General features: G+C 39.7%; 2 protein-coding genes across 3 annotated transcripts in view; one reads left to right on the top strand and one right to left on the bottom strand.

Annotated features, from left to right (window-relative positions):
* The window catches only part of LOC119577778 (alanine--tRNA ligase, cytoplasmic-like), a 9,384-nt gene extending 7,555 nt beyond the window's left edge, over nt 1–1,829 (top strand). For both annotated transcript variants that reach the window (XM_037925344.1, XM_037925343.1), the window contains exon 2: nt 1–1,829. This exon is cut by the window's left edge and continues 2,246 nt beyond it. In XM_037925344.1, coding sequence (XP_037781272.1) covers nt 1–1,362 — 1,362 coding nt within the window. In that variant the 3' untranslated portion in view covers nt 1,363–1,829.
* A 4,718-nt stretch (nt 1,830–6,547) lies between these two features.
* Nucleotides 6,548–19,418, bottom strand: LOC119577776 (nucleoside diphosphate kinase 7-like). The gene is made up of 10 exons (XM_037925342.1): nt 19,329–19,418; nt 18,747–18,851; nt 18,168–18,334; nt 12,568–12,729; nt 11,900–12,107; nt 9,849–9,963; nt 9,294–9,427; nt 8,591–8,701; nt 8,050–8,157; nt 6,548–7,513 (listed from the first exon to the last, which is right to left on the bottom strand). Exons 1-10 carry the CDS (start codon nt 19,404–19,406, stop codon nt 7,484–7,486), a joined length of 1,218 nt encoding a protein of 405 aa, XP_037781270.1. The 5' UTR covers nt 19,407–19,418; the 3' UTR covers nt 6,548–7,483.
* Nucleotides 19,419–19,748: the final 330 nt, after the last annotated feature.

Raw genomic sequence — 19,748 nt, 5'->3', positions numbered from 1 at the left:
CGTATTGTTGCTTTCACGGGCCCTGAAGCTGTCAAGGCACTTAACAAAGCTTCACACCTGGAGAATGAGGTGAATAAACTGAAGAAGAGAATTGCGGAAAACAATATGCCATTTAAGGAAGTCGTACGTCTCCTTACAGAAATGCTGAATGATATCAACCATGCCCAAATTCAGCACTGGCGCAAAGAAGAGCTTCGCAAAGCTGTAGAAGCAGTCAAGAAGGTCCAAGGTGATGCTGACAGGGCCAGGAAAACGGCTATTTCAAAGGAGGCAATTCAAATCACAAAAAATGTACTTGCAGCTAACCCCAACATCCCATACCTTGTGACTGAGCTGAAAGCATTTGCCCAGAACAAGGTCCTCAATGATGCCCTGAAAGAGGCAAAGAATGGACCTCCAGCTTTGTTTGTTAGCACAGATGAGGATACTGGTAAGATTCTGGCAATGGCTTCAGTGCCAAAGGACGTTGTGGCCAAGGGACTGAAAGCTGATGAATGGGTGAAAAATTTGGCTGAATTAGTTAATGGCCGAGGTGGAGGCAAACCTGAATCAGCCCAGCTGAGTGGAAGCAATGTCACAGCTCTTCAGGAAGCAATTGCTGCATCAGAGAAATTTGCTCAAGAGAAATTAGGCTGTGGTCCAGTTGTATTGTCTCCACCTGCAGCTGTTGCCACTACACCAGCTGCCCAACCACAGGTATCAAAAAATAAGCAAGAGAAGTCAGGAAAACAGCAGAGTAGTCAAAAGCAAGATAGTAAGGTTCCAAAGAATGGCATTGTACTTCACACACATCCAAACAGTGTCCGTGCTTTCCCAGCCCTCATAGCTGCCAAATACTCTGGAACGAATGTAACCCTCTCTCATACCAGTAAGCCTGGTGCCCCTGAATATGTCACAAAGTTTGGGTCATCCACCTTCCCTGGCCTAGAAACCGCAGATGGTGCAATAACTGGTAGTGTAGGAGTGGCCTGGTACCTAGCTAGTCCTGAGCTTAGAGGCAGCAACACAATGCATGAAGCACAAGTTTTGAGTTGGATGCTTGCTGCTGATAATAGCCTTCTCCATGTTGTAAGCTCAGGCTTGGTAGGTTCAGGAAAAGATAAGAAGAAGGACGATGGGGCATTGAAAGCAGCTATGAAGGAGCTGGAAAAAATGAATGCCTACCTCCGAGACCACACTTTCCTAGTTGGAGAGCGACTCTCCCTTGCTGATGTGTCTGTCTTTGCATCCCTGATCCCAGCCTTCCAGCAAGGCCTTGACAAAGCAGCACGCGAGAGACTACCTTGCTTGACACGCTGGTTCAACACGGTGCTTCACCAGCCTAGAGTTGTTGAAATTGTGGGGAAAATAACGCTGAAATAAGTATAGGGTATTAGGGCTTTTTTTATGGTGTGTTTTGGGCTAAACTGGTTATTGAACTTCTTTAAATTGGTAGAAACAAAGACAGGAAAGTTTGTATTGTCATTGTTGATAAATTGTACCTATCAATATTATCTGATGGAAATTATAAACATTTTAATTAGATGTTCATGTTCTTTATTAATATTGCGGTTAAAATTGGATATATATATGATATAGTTTCTGTGATATTTAGCAAAATATTTGAATTTTCCTTTTTAAACATTGTTTAGTATTATAGGTACTGTTTCATCAGTTTGTATTTTTTTTCTGCCAAATTTCATGTTTGGGTTAAAATAAGATTAGACTAATGCATACCTAATTAATGAATAAATTAATAGTAAAGTTACTTCTCATATTTTTTTTTTTATCTACAGATAATAGGGGGAAAACTATTTTTCAAATAAATGAGACATTAAACTGGACTATGACTTTGCTCCTTTATTATACTACCAATTACTTGTGTTACTTGTACATTATAGTGGCAAGTTATCAGAGAAAGGCCCCCATTCTTCTTAAATATTGGCCTAACTTTTTACAGAAATAATACAGTTTTTTTATATACATAATTCTACAGGACAATGTTCTGCGTCATATCGACCTAAATTTTTGAGACTTAGACAATGTTACAAAGTCTCCATTCCTCTCCCATACTTTTTCCTTTGGGAGAGACTCTTTTGATAGGAACAATTGACTTCATAATAAAAATTATATTTCATATGTATGGCTTGCATGCAACATTGAATTAGTCTTGTACAGTGTTACAGTGCTCACTAGCTGCTACCCAAGTAACCATATTTTAGCAAAACAGAAAGCTTATCACAGTTGAGGTAAGTTTGCAATTACCAGTTTCTCAAAAGTTTCCAAGATCACCCCCCTCCCAATCCCATGCTCATTGTTGTCATGGGGGGAGGGAGGTGCTTAGTAGGAGACTGAGGCCCAATGTATGGGATTTCCCATACCTTGGACCTCAGTCCTTATGTCAACTAATTTTATGTGATCTTTTATCCCCCTTTCCTTTTCTTTTTCTTCTTGACCCCCTTCTGCCCATTTACCCTAATCATTAACTCATTTTTACCCTTTTCACCACAATAATTTACCATAGTGTTACATGACCTTTGATATCTAGCACATTTATTTGATTTAGCCATTAACCATTCCAAGAGCCACACTCCATTTGTTTTGTATGTTGAAATTTTTCTGCCACATTAATATCTATGGTTATTAGCAACATATTCAAAATATAGTGAAAGGGTGGCATTTGGGGGCAAAGTCCCCAGGTAAGAAGTTTTTTGGTTCACAAGGTGATGTTTGTGGATTTCCAGAATGGTCAGTGATCAAAACAAACGAAGGTGCCAGATATCAAAGGTCATATATACCCTTATGACAAAGTATGGAGTTGAAAAGGATAAAAATGTGTAACAATTAAGTGGACAGAAGGAATGAAGAAGATAAGGAAAGGGAAAGGAGGAGAAGAGACCATGCAAAGTGAGCTGAGGCAAGGGCTGAGGACCAAGGTAGGAGTGATCCTCTACGTTGGGCCTCGTTCCCCTCCAACCCACGATAACAAGTAGCAAGGGATTGAGGGGGGGGGGGGGTCATGGATACTATTAGGTTACCTCCCCCCCCCCCATCCTTTGCTTATTGTCATTGGGGGGGGGGCTTAGGAGCTAGGGACTGAGGCCCAGTGAAGGGGATCACCCTACCTTGGTCCTCAGCCCTTGCCTCAACTAGTTTTGCATGGTCTTTTCTCCTTTCCTTTTCCTGTTCTTCCTTGTTCTACCCACTTATCTTAATTATTAAACTCATTTTTGCCATTTTACCACAATAATTTATCATAATGCTCCCTACTCCCTTAACTACTACTAACAACCTTTACCTTTATACTCTACCCCAACCCCCTCTCTACCCTTTCCACTACCATACTACCCTCTAGAACTCCTCAACCTGTAACTTTACCCTAGTCATTAACCCTTTTTGCTACTCTGCTCCATAGCACCATATGATCTTTGATGTCATATAGCACTTTCTTACCTGAGGACTTTACCCCCAAAGATTATGCTATCACTATATTTTGAATTTGCTGCTTATGACCGTGGTTGTTGATGCAGCAGAAATTTTTAAAGAGAAATGAGTATTAGATAAACACAGTTCATTAATTTAAAGCTTCCACCAAAGAACTTACATTTTCCTTGAGAAATAGTTGCCAAAATGATCCAATGATCGTTTTTGAAACCAGTGAAATTATATATGGCGTTCATACATTTGTTACACCAAAAAAAATTGTAGCCTTTTGTGTTGTAAAGTAAAGTTAAGGAAAAGTACAACTGTTTTGTAATCGGTGCCAGTAAAACAATAGTTGTTAGTTAGTTATGCATTTATTAGCCAAGAACTGTCAGTCAAAGTGTCTCCACATTTTATTTTTATTATTATTTTTTTCCTGTTTATTAGATATCTTTGTTTAGTAGCTTTGGTACTCAAAATGAGACAAGAAAACAACCGTGATTTTAATTTCACTTCATTTTCAACTTGGATCAATATTCAAATGCAGGAAAAAATTATCCACATGTAGAATAAGTATCAAACACTTTTGACTAGTGACTGAAGTAGTCTCTACTTTCTTTGCAATACAGAAATCCAATTTTATAAAAGTTACCTAGAAAGAATAAGAATGAACTTCCAAATGTTAGTTTGGTCAGCTTAGAATAACTTTGGTCCAAGAGATACACGCAAGATATGGCTTAGTAAATTCTTATATGAATATCAAAATTTAAGCTACTTGATAAAGATGGAACATTAGATTATTGATGGCTAAAAAGCTTAAATTATCTTCTTTGTTAATTTCTTCAAAAAGGCAAATAAATGACAGAAAAGACATACTAGTATTTCATTAATTTTTATTTAAATTCATTAACTTCTTAGAGCTTCACAGAATATTTGGTCCTGGAAAACTAATAACCAACATTTTCCATTCCTTTTTGGGAAATATAAAGACACTTGACAACTTTATTTTTAAAGTCTCAAATAGTACACATATGTATCTTAGTACAAAGGAGTAGTGCAGTGTACTTTTAACAATTATACTATGAGATGGTATGAATAGACTAGTATAATGAACACATTATTTTGGTTGATATCAGTTTTTAGTATTATGAAACTAGTAATTTTTTTTCTTGTATACACATCTTGCAAGAGTTTACTGTATTCTGACCTGGAGTATCATTTCTATTTTTACTCATGAATTTGGATGTGGGCTTCTTGCAGCTTACATTGACCTCAAGAAGGCGTTTGATACCGTGCATCGCGAATCACTCTGGGAGATCCTGAGACTAAGAGGAATTCCAACAAGGATTATTGGATTAACAGCAAGCCTGTATACTGGTATTGAAAGTGCTGTAAAATGTGGTGGGGGCCTGTCGAGCTTCTCCCTGTTAGTTCAGGAGTGAGGCAAGGCTGTGTTCTTGCACCAACACTTTTCAACCCTTGCATAGACTGCATACTGGGTAGATTATCCATGTCCAAAGTCACTGTGGAGCAACTCTGGGTAATATCAAGGTTACAGGCCTTGACTTTGCTGATGATGTTGCAATTCTATCTGAATCTCTTGAATCCCTAGCATTTAGCAATGAAGTGAAGCCCCTGGGGCTAGAGGTCTCCTGGCCCAAGACCAAGATCCAGGACTTTGGGGGCCTGCTAAGAGATCTTGTTCAATTGGTATGTGCTTGCAATGAGAGCATTGAGGTCAAGAGAGCTTTATATACCTCGGTAGTGCAGGTCATGACTCTGGGCGTCAGACCAGAAAGTCGGTAGACAGATTGACCTGGCAGGAGAGGTCATGAAATCTCTTGACGAGTATTTGGAGATACCAGTGCAGAAGGACCAAGCTATGTGTCTACAAGGCCCTGATACTGTCAATTTTACTATATGGTAGTGAAACCTGAAAACTATCTTGTGCTTTGGAATCTTGTCTTGATGTCTTTTGTAACAGATCCATGTGTACAACCAATGGTTGCACTGTGAGACCGGTACAGGACCTGTTACTTGCACAATCAATGATCGCCAGCTCAGGCTATACAACCACCTGGCACATTTCCCACAGGATGACCCTGCCCACCAGGTTGTCTCTGTTCGAGACAATCCTGGGTGGAGGATGTCTGTGGGACGACCTAGGAAGTTGTGGCTTGGGCAGATTGATCAAACCTGTCATGAAGATCTAGAGATGGCCGAGCCCCTGCCTGGTGGCTCGCCATGAGGGACCCTCATAGGTGGAAACAAAGGGTGGATACAGCTATGCGCCCCTGCTGGCGTTTGCCCCCAATGATGGTGATGAATATTACAAAAACAAAAATAGTTTAAATGATTCCAGTCTAGAATTACATAGCACAAATATATTAAAACAAGTTAAATAACTCACCTACTTAAAAAAACTAATAAAATTATCCATGTCATTAACTAATAAAGGACTTAGGAATTTAGCTAAAATGTAAAACTGCCTTTCCAGAAACCTCCATATAAATTAATACCTCTGGAAAAGAAAAAGAATTATCTAGAAAGGCAAGTATTTTATCCATGTAATTTTCAGCAATTCTTTTTTGACTACAGACCCATACAATAATTAAAAGGCAATGAGTCTTTGCTTGAGAAGTATGATTTTCTAAGATCTTATATAATATAATATGAGTTTCCAATGACCAATGCCCTTCTTACTAGGATGGAAAAATTGGTAAGGGCTGGTATGATGATGATGATGAAAAATAGTGATAACATCATCATGATACTAATAGTGATGGTGGTGGTGGTAGTGGTAGTGGTAGTGGTAGTAGTGGTAGTAGTAGTCGTAGTAGTAGTAGTAGTAGTAGTAGTAGTCGTAGTAGTAGTCGTAGTAGTAGTAGTAGTCGTAGTAGTAGTCGTAGTAGTAGTCGTAGTAGTAGTAGTCGTAGTAGTAGTAGTCGTAGTAGTCGTAGTCGTAGTAGTCGTAGTAGTCATAGTAGTAGTCGTAGTCGTAGTCGTTGTAGTTGTAGTTTAATAATGATTGTGTTAATAATGAATATAATGATAATAATTAATAATAATAAAAATAATAATGATATAATGATGACGATAATAATAATGACATAACAATAATGATATTGAATATAATAATAAGCAATTTAAATATATATAATTTATTTGATGAACCATGAAAAAGGCAGCACAAGCTTCTTCTGAAACCCTATATTTAACCCCTAGGATCCGAGTGATGTGACCATCACGTAACAAAAAAATAGGCCTAAGGCTAGGTTATGGGAATATGCCACCACAAAATATTTTGACTGAGGTCTGAGATGACAGGAACATATTGTCATTAAAAATTTGGTTGATGGCCAGGATTGTAGTGAATGACTTGCTATTGAGTGCACATTGTTCTTGGAGGGTCATTAGACTTAGCGGGCACTTAGGAATGGGCTTTTGCATTATTTTCATTGGTAAACGGGTGTGGAATGTACCATCTGCGATCCATGAGCCATAACTGGAGGAGTGCCGGCTCCAAGGCCACTCTTTCTGTGCTCTTTCTGGATGACAAGTGACAAATATAACAAAGTTACTTGCTATTACTGTTTTTTCACTGGGTTATAGACTACCTTGATACATGATATGGAGTCTGTGCAAAGGAAAATCATTCATTACCATCTTGGTACAGAACACCAGATGACAAACACAGACCTTGGAAAATAGAGGGTAAAAAAAATAAATAAAAATATATACCTATGTAGAAAAAGAGATGATAACTTTGCAAAGAGGAGGCAAGGAGTCTTGACACCGCACATGAATATTCGTGACGGCCGGGCCTAAAAGCCACATATGGGAAAGTCACCGCATAAGTAAGCCACGTGCAGGTAGCAATTACACCTGGATCCAGTGGGTTAATAACAAAATATCATTCAATAACAGTACAACATACTTTATGAAGGACATCAAACATGGAGGTTTAGCAAAAAGGGGAGTTCCTCCAAATACACTGATTAACATTTATTGCAAATATATAAAAATGGCAGTCACTGAAAACTGCACTGGAATGCGTGTACCATATGTGCTGAAAACTAAATTACTGGAGAATTTTGAAGAAATATTCCACCTGAAAAGAAATGATGGGTAATTATTAGAAATCCGCAGCTTAGTATTTTCGGTGTTAACTTTATATAAATCATATAGACGCATCTTTTTCTTCACACATTGTATCAATAGTAGCACAGTAGCTACAATAGTAAGAACATATATTAATAATACTGATCAACATTAACACTAATAAAAATACTAACTCAGTACCTATTATCTAGTTACAAAAACAAACTGTATGACAATTAGTGTACAAATGAAAATTCCAGAAAAAGAAAGAAAAAAAAAATCCAGGACAAAGAATCAATATTGACGAAAACTAAAACCAATAAACAAAATAGGAAAACGAACTGGATATCCCCTATATTGAAGAAGTTATGAATAAGAAAGAACAGTTCCAGAATCCAAGATGTTTCAGTATCAAGTCATGAAGGTCCTCTGAAGAATATTCAGTACTGAAATATTCTTCATTTATCCTGTACTGTAAAATCATTCCCCTTTTTGTCACTCAAATGAGCCTAAAGTATCCTCTAAATCAAATAGTGAAGAATCTACCTCAAGGGGACCGTCATCCGGCAAATCCGAGCAGTGGAGGGCATTCTTGACGATATTTTCACCAAACCGAGCCCTGAGACTGTTGGGCCGCAATTCTTTGGCCACGATCTGGAACGAGAAAATGAGGTGAACTAAAAATCTGTAATCAGAGAGGAATAAAAAGTTTCAAAGAATAGATAAAATAATTCACAATAGGAAAGAAAAGGAGCTAAACAAGAAAAGAAGAAACGATGGATAATTTCTGATGTGAATTAAGTCCTTTGGAAATGCTAGAGGAATATAAATATCACCTAATCTATTTCATCAAATAATCAACCACACAACCTCTGTGTAGATTACATATACACTTTCCCATTTTTTCCCCCTTTCTTTACATATGCAAATCATTCTTATATAAATCAGCAGTCTCAAAAAAAACAAAAAAACTACTACTACTACTATTATTGCAAATAACAATAATAACCTATAACCTGAACACAAAACACACAACGAACTATTACAATCTTAAAGCTAAAAACTCGATATGAAAAACCACACTTACTGGATCAGCTGGTCCTACAAATTCCCTAAATTTAACTGGAGTCTGTCCTGCGTGGATGCTCGTGATCTCTATGGCAACGGAAACACCCGAGATCAACTGCTGTAGCATACCCTAGAAAAGAAAGTATTTTTCATTCTAATATACCTTATATTTGTATTAATTAATGTCATTTTTTTATTCTATTCATGCATCTCTCTATCCATCAATATATATACATATATATATATATATATATATATATATATATATATATATATATATATATATATATATATAATTTTTGTTTTTCTTCTTCTTTTTCTTGTATTTTTCCTTTTATTGGGGGTTTGAAGTTCTCAAGATTCATGAGATTTTGGCAGAAAACTAAATGTTACTCATTATCTTTTATAAAAACAATACACATTAATTTTAATTAACTTCCAAACTTGACAAAGACACTGAAGTTTTTTTAATATCATCTTTTGTCATCTCCAGATTCAGATCTTGGGGTGGAATATCTACTATACTGCTGAATGATGGAAAACAGCAAGAGGGAAGCATTAAAAACAAAATACTTTAAGGAAAACATAAAAAAAAGGAAAGAAAACAAAACAAATACTAATTCTAATAACAATAATAATAATTACACATAATGAGAATAACAGTATGTTCCAATTATTAACATCACTAAATATTAATACCATACATTACAATCATCACTTACTGGATATTCACTAACTATGCCTTTGTACACCTCCAGAAACTCCTCAGCCTGAATTTTGTCCATGCGGAACATCTGGAGAGCCGAGACCTCAAATCCCTCATCTTTTATTGCTTTGAGGATGCTGCCCAGGTTACCTATGATTAACATGCATTAATAAGATTTATATGTTACCTCCTAATAACATATATTAGCCCACTCATACTCACATGGTACAGTGAGCCTGTATCCTGGGTGGTGAGCATCCATGTAATGAGAGGTCAAGCCTGCACTATGTTGTGTGTAATAAAGATTATTCCTATTTTGGCTCTGACTACAGTCACTGAGGAGCTACATATATGCCATATGTTTCTTGTGCTTCAGGTTGGTAAGTAAACAGCACAGTTATGGGCTTAATAAGGTTTAAAATGTTACCTATAAATGATGTAGTTCACTTACATTTAAAATGTTTCCTACAATACCCAAATGACACTATTTACATTCATAAATATTGGCCATAGACTAAAGTCTCCAGAAATGCAATCAAAAGATGTAGCATTTCCAGTTCCATTCACTTACCCTCTGCTACTGCATGGGGTTTAATAATGCAACATGTATTATTCAGGAATCGTGCTGTCGTCTGGGGCACCATTATGTCATAAACTTTGGAGGAAGGGAAGAAGAACTCAATTTCCTGGGAAAAAAAAAAAAAATCATTTGTTTATAGTTTTTAAGCTTTGTTATTAACCTAATGGATCCACAGTTGACGAAACTGTCACATCATAAAATAGTTTGGCGGAGGGCTTGGTGACAAGAATATGCCATCAGAGAAAAACTTGGCCAAGGTGACAGGAATATGCCATCAGAGAAAAACTTGGCCAAGGTGACAAGAATATGCTGTCATGAAAAATCTGGCTGAAGGTTGGGGTGATGTAAATGACTTGCCATGAGTACACAAAGCTCTTGGAGGAAGATTAGACTCACTGAGCATTTAGGAAGAGCCAAACAAAAGTGGAATAAACCATGAGCCATGGCTGGAAGGGCATTAGCTCCAGTAAGGGCAGTATTTCCATGCTCAGGATATATATAATTTTTTTTTGGTCATTACTGACATTACAATCAGCATCAGTCTTGTTAATAATATTAGTATTATCAGTATCTCAATTACTCATTCCAATATCATTAACTTTCACTACACTTCTGCTAACTGGTAAAGGAAGAAAATTGGACTTGAATAAATCAACAAAGAAAAAAAGTGAGAAAAAAAGTATATATCCCACATCTATACTCAAAAATAAAGAAAACGAGAGAAAGAAAAAAAAACATATCCCACATATATAATCAAAAAAGTACATTATTTTCTATAAACAGTTGGTCCTTAACCTCCATCTGGGTTATGTTACTGAAATTATTCCTAATATCACTGTATTTGGTTGAATCATTAACAAAAAAAAAAAAAAAAAGAGAAAAAAAAAAAAAAAAAAAAAAAAACGCCATTATTCCCAAAAAGAACAAACATACGTTATAGACCCTAATTATATCAAAACCGATGAGACTATGTACAAGTTCACATAACATTTACTGTGTACATATGTAATTAATTGTGTCCTAACCTAACCCATGACCAACAAGTCATTCACTGAATGTGCGCACTGCCCTACTCGAAAAAACAGCTTTCATTTCGTTATAATTTTTTTTGTTCTGAATTAAATGTACCTACTATCCTTTATTATATCTTATACTGTTCAGCAATTTTGCACAAAATAGGCCCTAAACTAAGTACAAGCATTGATAACAGTGACAATAATAATTTAATAATAATAATTAAGTTTGATTCCATTTGTTGCAAAGGATATGCTTGGTGTGACAGGCTGTCTGTTTTATTTAGCTTCTAAATGCCCCCCCGTGTGCAAGGAATGGCCGGGGTTGCCATCAAGAGAATCGAACGCAGGTCAGCAAGATTGCTAGACGAGATCGCTTCCGCTGCACCACACAGCACAAAGAAACAGAAAGATTAATGACGTTTTCTACTTGCAAGACAGAGAAGACATTCAGCGCTTTACTTAAACTATTTTTTAAATGGATCTCTTTGCAGCTGAGTAATATGTATTTAATATTCCTACAGTTTTTTTTATTGTCTTTTATTGCTAATTATAATCTAATAGTTTTCTTAAAGTACTTTCACGTCTTCTTTATCTTTATACAGTATTTTTTTTATCTCTTGTGATTGCATCTTTTGATCCTTTATTTTTAAACGTTTTGGATTTCTGAATTTGTAAACATTTAGCCAAACAAAGTTATGGGCCAACTTTATAACAACAGAAAGGGACAAAAAAAAAAAGTACACTTCACTCTCTACCACATTTTTTTTTCTTGGTTGGTGGGGGGGGGGAGGGAGGAGAAGAAGAAGAAGAAGAAGAAGAAGAAGAAGAAGAAGAAGAAGAAGAAGAAGAAGAAGAAGCAGAAGAAGAAGAAGAAGAAGAAGAAGCAGAAGAAGAAGAAGAAGCAGAAGAAGAAGAAGAAAAATCCAAGGAGATATGTATAAAACGAGAAATAAAAAATACACATGAGAGTAAGATACAAAGGGGAAACCACACACACAAAAAAGAGATTCGACACAGCCACCATACCCTAGTGGCCGCAACATCAGAATCCGAGCCGTGGGCCGCATTTGACTGCTTATCCTTCCCGAACTTGGCACGGATGGTGCCGGGTGCCTCGCGTCTCGCTAGCTCCGCATCTGTAGGGCCTAGGGTCTCCCTCCATCGCTGTACGGCATTAGTCGTGATCAGCTCCATGGCTACCACTGGGCCGCTTGTTACGTAGTCAAGGAGGGGCCTGGTTGGTGGTAAAGATACATTAATGAACATGTTATTGATAATACTAAACTTTTTTTTTTATTACATTGCCATACAGACATACCATAAAATAAAGATGCAGGTAATTATATGGACATCATTGATACTACTGATGTTTTTAAATATAATGATAATAATAACTGGCAATAATAGCTAGCAATCACTATAATTTGCAGTAATAACAACCATAATATATCATTTAACTCATTAAAAAACAATTATGCAATTTCGTTTTCTCCTTACTCCTTACCATATTAATGCACAAACTAAAAAAATCCCCCAAACCCTAATAATACTGGGATGCCCTGTCTTGGGAAAAATCTCCCTCAATCCTTAAACACCAACGCTACAGGCCGGGCCGTAAGTGAAAGGCCCGGACGAAGCCAGAACTTCGCAAATCTCATAGCTAGCTAACCAACGCTACATCACTCGAAACTCACTCGAAAAACGGCCGCCCTTCGTGCTCGCGGTAAAACAGTCCCGCTTGAGCTCGCGTCAGTTGCACCATCTTCATCTGGCTCACCTCGAAGTTCCTGCTTTGGATCACGTCGATGACCTCCCCTAGTCTGTGCACTGCGTCGGGCTTCACCATTGCAAAGGTTCTGCAAGGGTGCATTGCAATTTGAGTGGATATCTAGATGTATATCTCTACATCTACATGTGTGTATGTGTGTGTGTGTGTGTGTGTGTGTGTGTGTGTGTGTGTGTGTGTGTGTGTGTGTGTGTGTGTGTGAGAGAGAGAGAAGAGAGAAGAGAGAAGAGAGAGAGAGAGAGAGAGAGAGAGAGAGAGAGAGAAGAGAGAGAGAGAGAGAGAGAGAGAGAGAGAGCATGTGCGTGTTCGTGTGCGTGTGGATAATGATAATAAGATACTTAATAAGATATCTTTAAATAACTGATACTTAATTAGTTTCACAACTACAGCTTTACCCTGATCACTGAAGTAGAATTCTTTTTTTTTACAAGACTTTTGACTTTAGTGAATAACTACACAAATATAAAAGACATTGAGCGATGGCAGCAGGCTTGTGAGCTAAAATTAACGAATTGAAGTAATCCAAACTTGTTTCCATTTACACATTAAAACCTTATATTAACAAGCTTTTCCTTATACCCATTACACGTCATAGAGGTCAGGGAATGCAATGTTAATGTTTCCTCATTTAAGGTCAACATAAAACCAAACTTATACCACTTGGCTATCAAAAAATATAAAGCAGGAAAAGCTTGACCACATTAGTACATGTGTACTCAATGATCTAAAGCGGACAGACACCAAGAGAGAGGAGAGAGAGAGAGAGTGAGAGAGAGAGAGAGAGAGAGGAGAGAGAGAGAGAGAGAGAGAGAGAGAGAGAGAGAGAGAGAGAAGAGGAAGAGAGAGAGAGGAGAGGAGAGAGAGAGAGGGAGAGGGAGAGAGAGAGAGGGGGGGAGGGAGGGAGGGAGGGAGAAGGAGGGAGAGGGAGGGAGAGAGAGAGGGAGGGAGGGAGAGAGAGAAGAGGAGAGAGAGAGGAGAGAGAGAGAGGAGAGAGAGGAGAAAGAGGAGAAAGAGGAGAGAGAGAGAGAGGAGAGAGAAGGAGAGAGAGAGAGAGACAGAGCAGAGAGAGAGAGAGAGAGACGAGCAAGAGAGAGAGAAAGAGAAGAGAGAGAGAGAGAGAGAGAGAGGAAGAGAGGAGACAGAGCAAGAGAGAGAGAGAGAGGAGAGAGAGAGAGAGAGAGACGAGAGAGAGAGAGACGAGAACAGAGCAGAGAGAGAGAGAGAGAGAGAGAGAGAGAGAGAGAGAGAGAGAGAGAGAGAGAGAAGAGGGGAAAGAGGAGAGAGAGAGAGAAGAGAGGAGGAGAGAGAGAGAGAGAGAGAGAGAGAATAAGAGAAAGAGAGAGAGAGAGAGAGAGAGAGAGAGAGAGAGAGAGAGAGAGAGAGAGAGAGAGAGAGAGAGAGAGAGAGAGAGAGAGAGAGAGAGAGAGAGAAAGATAAAGAGAAAGAGAGAGAGCCAGCCTTGAAATCAATTTCTTTATCCCCAAAGCGTGCTCGGTTATTCCCCAAATACAGCGTAAATCACTGCTGGAGACTTTGCAGTTGGCAACACGAGGTCCTGCTGAAACTATTACAAAAGCAAAATGGTTCTCAAAGAAAAATCACATGGTCATATCACCACCACAAGGAAAATATATAAAAAAAGACATGGTCGTATCACCACCACAAGGAAAATATATAAAAAAAGACATGGTCGTATCACCACCACAAGGAAAATAGAAAAAAGGGTAAGTATCCATCATCTCCTTACTATAAAACTTACCAAAATCTTCTAATCAAGGTCAGTGGCCTTTTTGAAGTTAGTGTAGTATGTTCATAGACCTTACTCTATTTGCAGACCTCATCTGATTAGAAATAAACAATCAAGGCTATCATCAACATTTGTGTAACTAGTACAAAATTACATTTGAAATCACCTGATATATTCTATTTTGTTTATCATATCTATCTATTTTGATTACAAGAAAGAAAACAAAGAAAACTGGGTTAAAAATGTACAAAGATAATGAGAATGAAGTAGGGTGAATGGGGGGAAGGGGGAGAGGGAGGGAGGGAGAGGGAGGGAAAGAGGAAGAGAGAGAGAGAGGGAGAGAGAGAGAGGGAAAGAGAGAGAGGGAAAGAGAGAGAGAAGAAAGAAGAGAGAGAGAGAGAGAGAGAGAGAGAGAGAGAGAGAGAGAGAGAGAGAGAGAGAGAGAGAGAGAGAGAGAGAGAGAGAGAGAGAGAGAGAGAGAGAGCGCGAGAGCGAGAGAGAGAGGGAGGAAGAGGGAGAGAGAGAAAGAGAAAGAGAAAGAGAGTGCCCCCAGAGCAAGCTGATCACTTTATAACTACATGTAAACTTATATTTTGATTATACTCAAAACGTTTGTTAGAAAACCCTTAGTCTGTATCATGTACTATTACTATGTATGAGTTCAATGATTGATTAATGTAGTACAAAGTTTACAGTTCTAATGACTGACAGGAACTATCCAGTGCCCCAAACGCAAACACTGACCCACTAAGGAACATGTTTCCAGTCTATAGAAAAGAAATTCTGCACTTCGACAATCCCGACTAAAATCAAATTATTTGCCATTCCTTATGATGTTTAGTAAAAGTGTGAAACTGTATCGCACAAAAACGACCTGTGAACACCTCAAAAACTCAGAGCCGAAGCCACTCTGCCCTCAGCATGGCTCGGTCAACACCTGCAGCTCACACAGACCACCCGCCTCGCCTGGACGTCTCTGCCATGCCTGCCCTCTGTACTCTAGCTATCATACTCCCGTGTTAATAAATACCGAACCTTCGACAACTTTAAATCAACACCCAAGTACCAACACCACAAGTAGCATCACGGAGGAACGCGAACTGACCACAACATCACATTGGTGGCAAATCAAGTGGGGACACGTCCTTCCCACATTATTACACTGGCGGTAGCAAGTGGGACCTCCCTCACCCCTGTCATTACATTGGTGACAGCGCTCTGGGATCACCGCACCACACGAAGTCCCTCTGAAGACAAGTCTATCGTTTCCTGCTAGCGGAGACACCTTCGTCAACTTCTGTCACTCCAAGACTTCATCTCATAATACATCTGCGGATTTCCGACATCAAGCACGAAGCCAGTCTTCCCGGCCGAGCTGACATCGCTCCTCCCTCAGCGCACAGTACTTCAACACCTGTCGCAGTCTTTTTGCCGCAGTCGCCTGACGTCTGCAACTCCAATCAACACTGCTCTGCCATTACCTCAAGATGAGTTCCTTTATCCTCGCTATTCTCATTTGTTAAGGAAATCCCCTGTGAAGTGAAGTGTCTGATTTGCTCTCGCTCTCGTGAACACCTGTGCTCCTCCCCTCATAGAAAACGAGATCTCTCCTCAGCTGACATCTGTCTCCCACTCACTCTGCGCCTCGCCTCACCCCACTCATTCACTGCGGTTTGCCTTTCTCCTTGGTATTCTCATTTCTCTGTAGTTCTTTCTATGAGTACTTAATTTGTTTTCATACTAATCTAAGTCGTTGATGATTTCTGAATGTACACGATGTTGAATTCCAATTCATTCATTATGAACTTATTTCACAGAAAAATCTTTTCCTGCGTTTGTTTGCATGTCTTCAGTAATCATCTTCATAGGAAAATTCATCCCTGTAACCTAGCTTGCAACTATTATTAATCAATTTCGCAACAATCCTGCATTTTCGCATGCAACTACTCGCATTATCCTGAAGTATGATCGAGCTATCCCCATTTTCATAGGAATATCTGTTGTCCTGTATCACTGCACATAAATTCTACATATTAATTTTGCATGGCTCTGTAAACTCGTGATTTCCTCGAGATTTTTCTTACAATGTCGATAATTCGTTACTGCCTTCAATCACTCATGTGAATGTTGCAATTAACACCCTCTATTCTGAATCCCTGAGACGTTGCTTCCAGTCGATTCTTAATCATTATGAGTTCGTGTTGATATTGTAACTCCCTGAGATATGGCAATATGTCTTCCGTCGCCAAGACATAGTACTGTCGTCCCCGTTTGTTGTCCTCCGAGCCAGACTCCACGTGCTGAAGCCACTGCTGACCTTGTCTCTCGGATCACCACGGCGCTGCCCTCGCCGCCGATCCCTGGCGCGCCAAGTCTCGCTCGCCCCGCTAAACAGCTTATCTCACGGACGTTATCGTTGTCGCATCACCTGCCGACGCCCTTTTGTTCTCTACTGCACGTCGCTGTAACTCCGGTCGTGTCGCCGCCTCGTCCGCTGGTGACTGCCGCCTGACACCCTAGCCGCACCTCGTCTGACTCGCCTGACGTCCTCGCCTCATTCACCACACCTGCTGCCCTGCTTGATGCCTTGTGCTGGTGACCCTGGCAAGTATGGTCCTGCCTTCCCTGCCTAACCTCGTGACGCCATCCCCATGGTGCTCTTCCTCTCCCGAGATGACGAATCCTTCCCGCCAACGACGTGATCCTGATCTACTCAGTCCTCGTTCTCAAGATTCTCCGCTAAGTCCTCGTCTCATCGCCAGCAACTTGGTCCAGAATCTTCTAGACCGGTGTGCGTGTCATTTACGACTGACAAGGCGCTTGACAAGCTAACTGTGTCTTCCAGCGATCCTGTGGAACGACTGACGAGCTACGTGACTGATCACCACTGCTGCTCCTGCCAAGACCACCTGCGCTTCGGAACAGTGCGAACAAGCTTCCTAGGTTCCCGACCTTAGAAGTCACCTGTGCGACGGTCCTTCCTCGACGTCTCTGCCAGGCCTATCCTCTTTACTCTAGCTACCATACTCCCGTGTTAATAAATATTGAACTTTCGACAACTTTAAATCAACACTCAAACACCAAACCAGCAGTACCATCACAGAGGAACACGAACTCCCCACAACATTACATCAGTACAATCCAAAAGGGATAAATCCCACACAATATTACAGAGAGAGAGAGAGAGAGAGAGAGAGAGAGAGAGAGAGAGAGAGAGAGAGAGAGAGAGAGAGAGAGAGAGAGAGAGAGAGAGAGAGAGAGTGTGACATCCTTTAATCAGTGGAAACTGCCTGGGACATGATCTCACCCTCGTCGACAACAGGAAACGCTCTGGAGAGGGTACCCGAACAGCTGGGTCCCACGCCCTCAGCGAGCAAGGAGAGAAGCTAGCATGACCAGTCTCGGTAGTTTGTGGCCAGCGCTCGACGTGACCAGGTCGTCACCGCCTCTTGGTCCCCCTCCCCCCAGGGCTGGTGGGCCGGACACGCGACCCCGAGCTCACACTTACCCTAAGACACCGTCTCGTGTGTTCCCTTACTGTGTTGTACTCTTCCTAATAAAGAATCAAGCCGTTATAACCACCATGACTGCCAACCAGTCACAACCATTGTTTAGAGGAACTCATAGAATCTTACAGAGAGAGAGAGAGAGAGCATTAAGAGGAGGATGAGGAGAAAAAGAGAGAGAGAGAGAGAGACAAAATGAAAATTAAAAAGAGAAAGACACAAAGAGAGGGATTAATACAAATAAGTCTACCTTACCTCTGCCTCTTGGAGCTTATGATTTCCCTGGTTGTGGAATCTGCATATTCCGTGATCTTCAACTGTCTCGAAAGTACAACTATGGTATTGCCGAGGTAAAAATCCTTTTCGTCTAACCCCTCAATGGCTATGCGCTTTAAAAACAGGCGCTGGGACCGCAAATCATACTGCAGAGTGGAAAAAATCACTCTATAAGGTTAAACACTGCTATTTTTTCCCTTATAGACTATGAATTTTCATCTTTTTTTGGATAATATACTTTACGGAACTACCTTGATTTAACTCTTTCAGGGAAATTAGCAATATGGAACGGGTCATGCAACAACAATAATAAAGGCCTCAGTAGTCACAGAATGAGAAAATCACAAATGAAAATGCACACACACACACACACACACACACACACACACACACACACACACACACACACACACAACACAAACAAACACACACACACACACACACACACACACACACACACACACACACACACACACACCATACACATACACACACACACACACACACTATTCAATCGCATTCACTATGCAGAAAGCTACTTATCTTCCACAAACTTACCATTTCCACTGAATTATCTCGCGGGAAAAAACTCAGGAGGAATTTGCGGACAGTTGCAGACACGGGGTCATACCATTCTGTGTGGAACAGGTACCGAGTCTCACCCTGAGATAATATAAGCATTAGTACGAGTAGAATTTCCAATTAATAATTTCAAAACACTATTCAAGCAGATGACATCCTTATACTATGAAATCTCTGATACTGTAATGGCTGGGTAATAAAGATATAATCAACTATGTTATACGTTTTACATAAAACTGAACATTTCAGGTCACTTTAAAAAATAGGAGTTAGGAATACCACACATCGTTTTAGAAATGTCTTGTCAATGGTACAATTCACAACAAGTTTGGTTATAAAGGAGAAACCATTCCATTTTTTCAGTCACAAAACACGCTGTCCACACGTTAACAATAATCCATCACCAATTCTATTAATACATTCATCCTCTTAGGCTACACAAAGCATCAGCAAAGTAGAGGCAAGCTACAGATATGCATATATCTTTTTCCACACCAAATGCCAAAGGAGCAAAGTTCTAAAACAACCAAAACCGACAACGGTAAAGTGTGTGCTGACCTTATTTTTCACGTAGATATTAATCAATGTTGCTGCTAAAGCAACCACTAGTGCGATGGTGAATAGTTTGCTAGCCATAGTGGGAACTGCAATTGTATGGAAGAAAAGGAGTAACATATTTCAGTATATGTAAATATTTGCGTTACATGTATTTCTTAGATTAATTTAAACACACGCGAGAGAAAGTTGGACCGATTAACCCATTGGATCCAGGTGAGGTTAGTTTCACTAAGGGGTGGATGACAGGGGCATCCCATCAGGGGAAAAAAATTACCATGCCTGGGAGATTGCCAAGCCTGGGAGGACACTATGTCCATACGCAAGAACCTATGCCTGCCCCCCCTCCCTTACCAGCAGTGTTGGGCATTACAGAAAACTGAATAATATGAAAATATAATAACAAAGATACTACAATGTTAC

Source organism: Penaeus monodon, chromosome 10 (assembly GCF_015228065.2).
Source record: "Penaeus monodon isolate SGIC_2016 chromosome 10, NSTDA_Pmon_1, whole genome shotgun sequence".
Taxonomy (NCBI): Eukaryota; Metazoa; Arthropoda; class Malacostraca; order Decapoda; family Penaeidae; genus Penaeus; species Penaeus monodon.
This window is presented reverse-complemented; position numbering and strand designations above follow the sequence as displayed.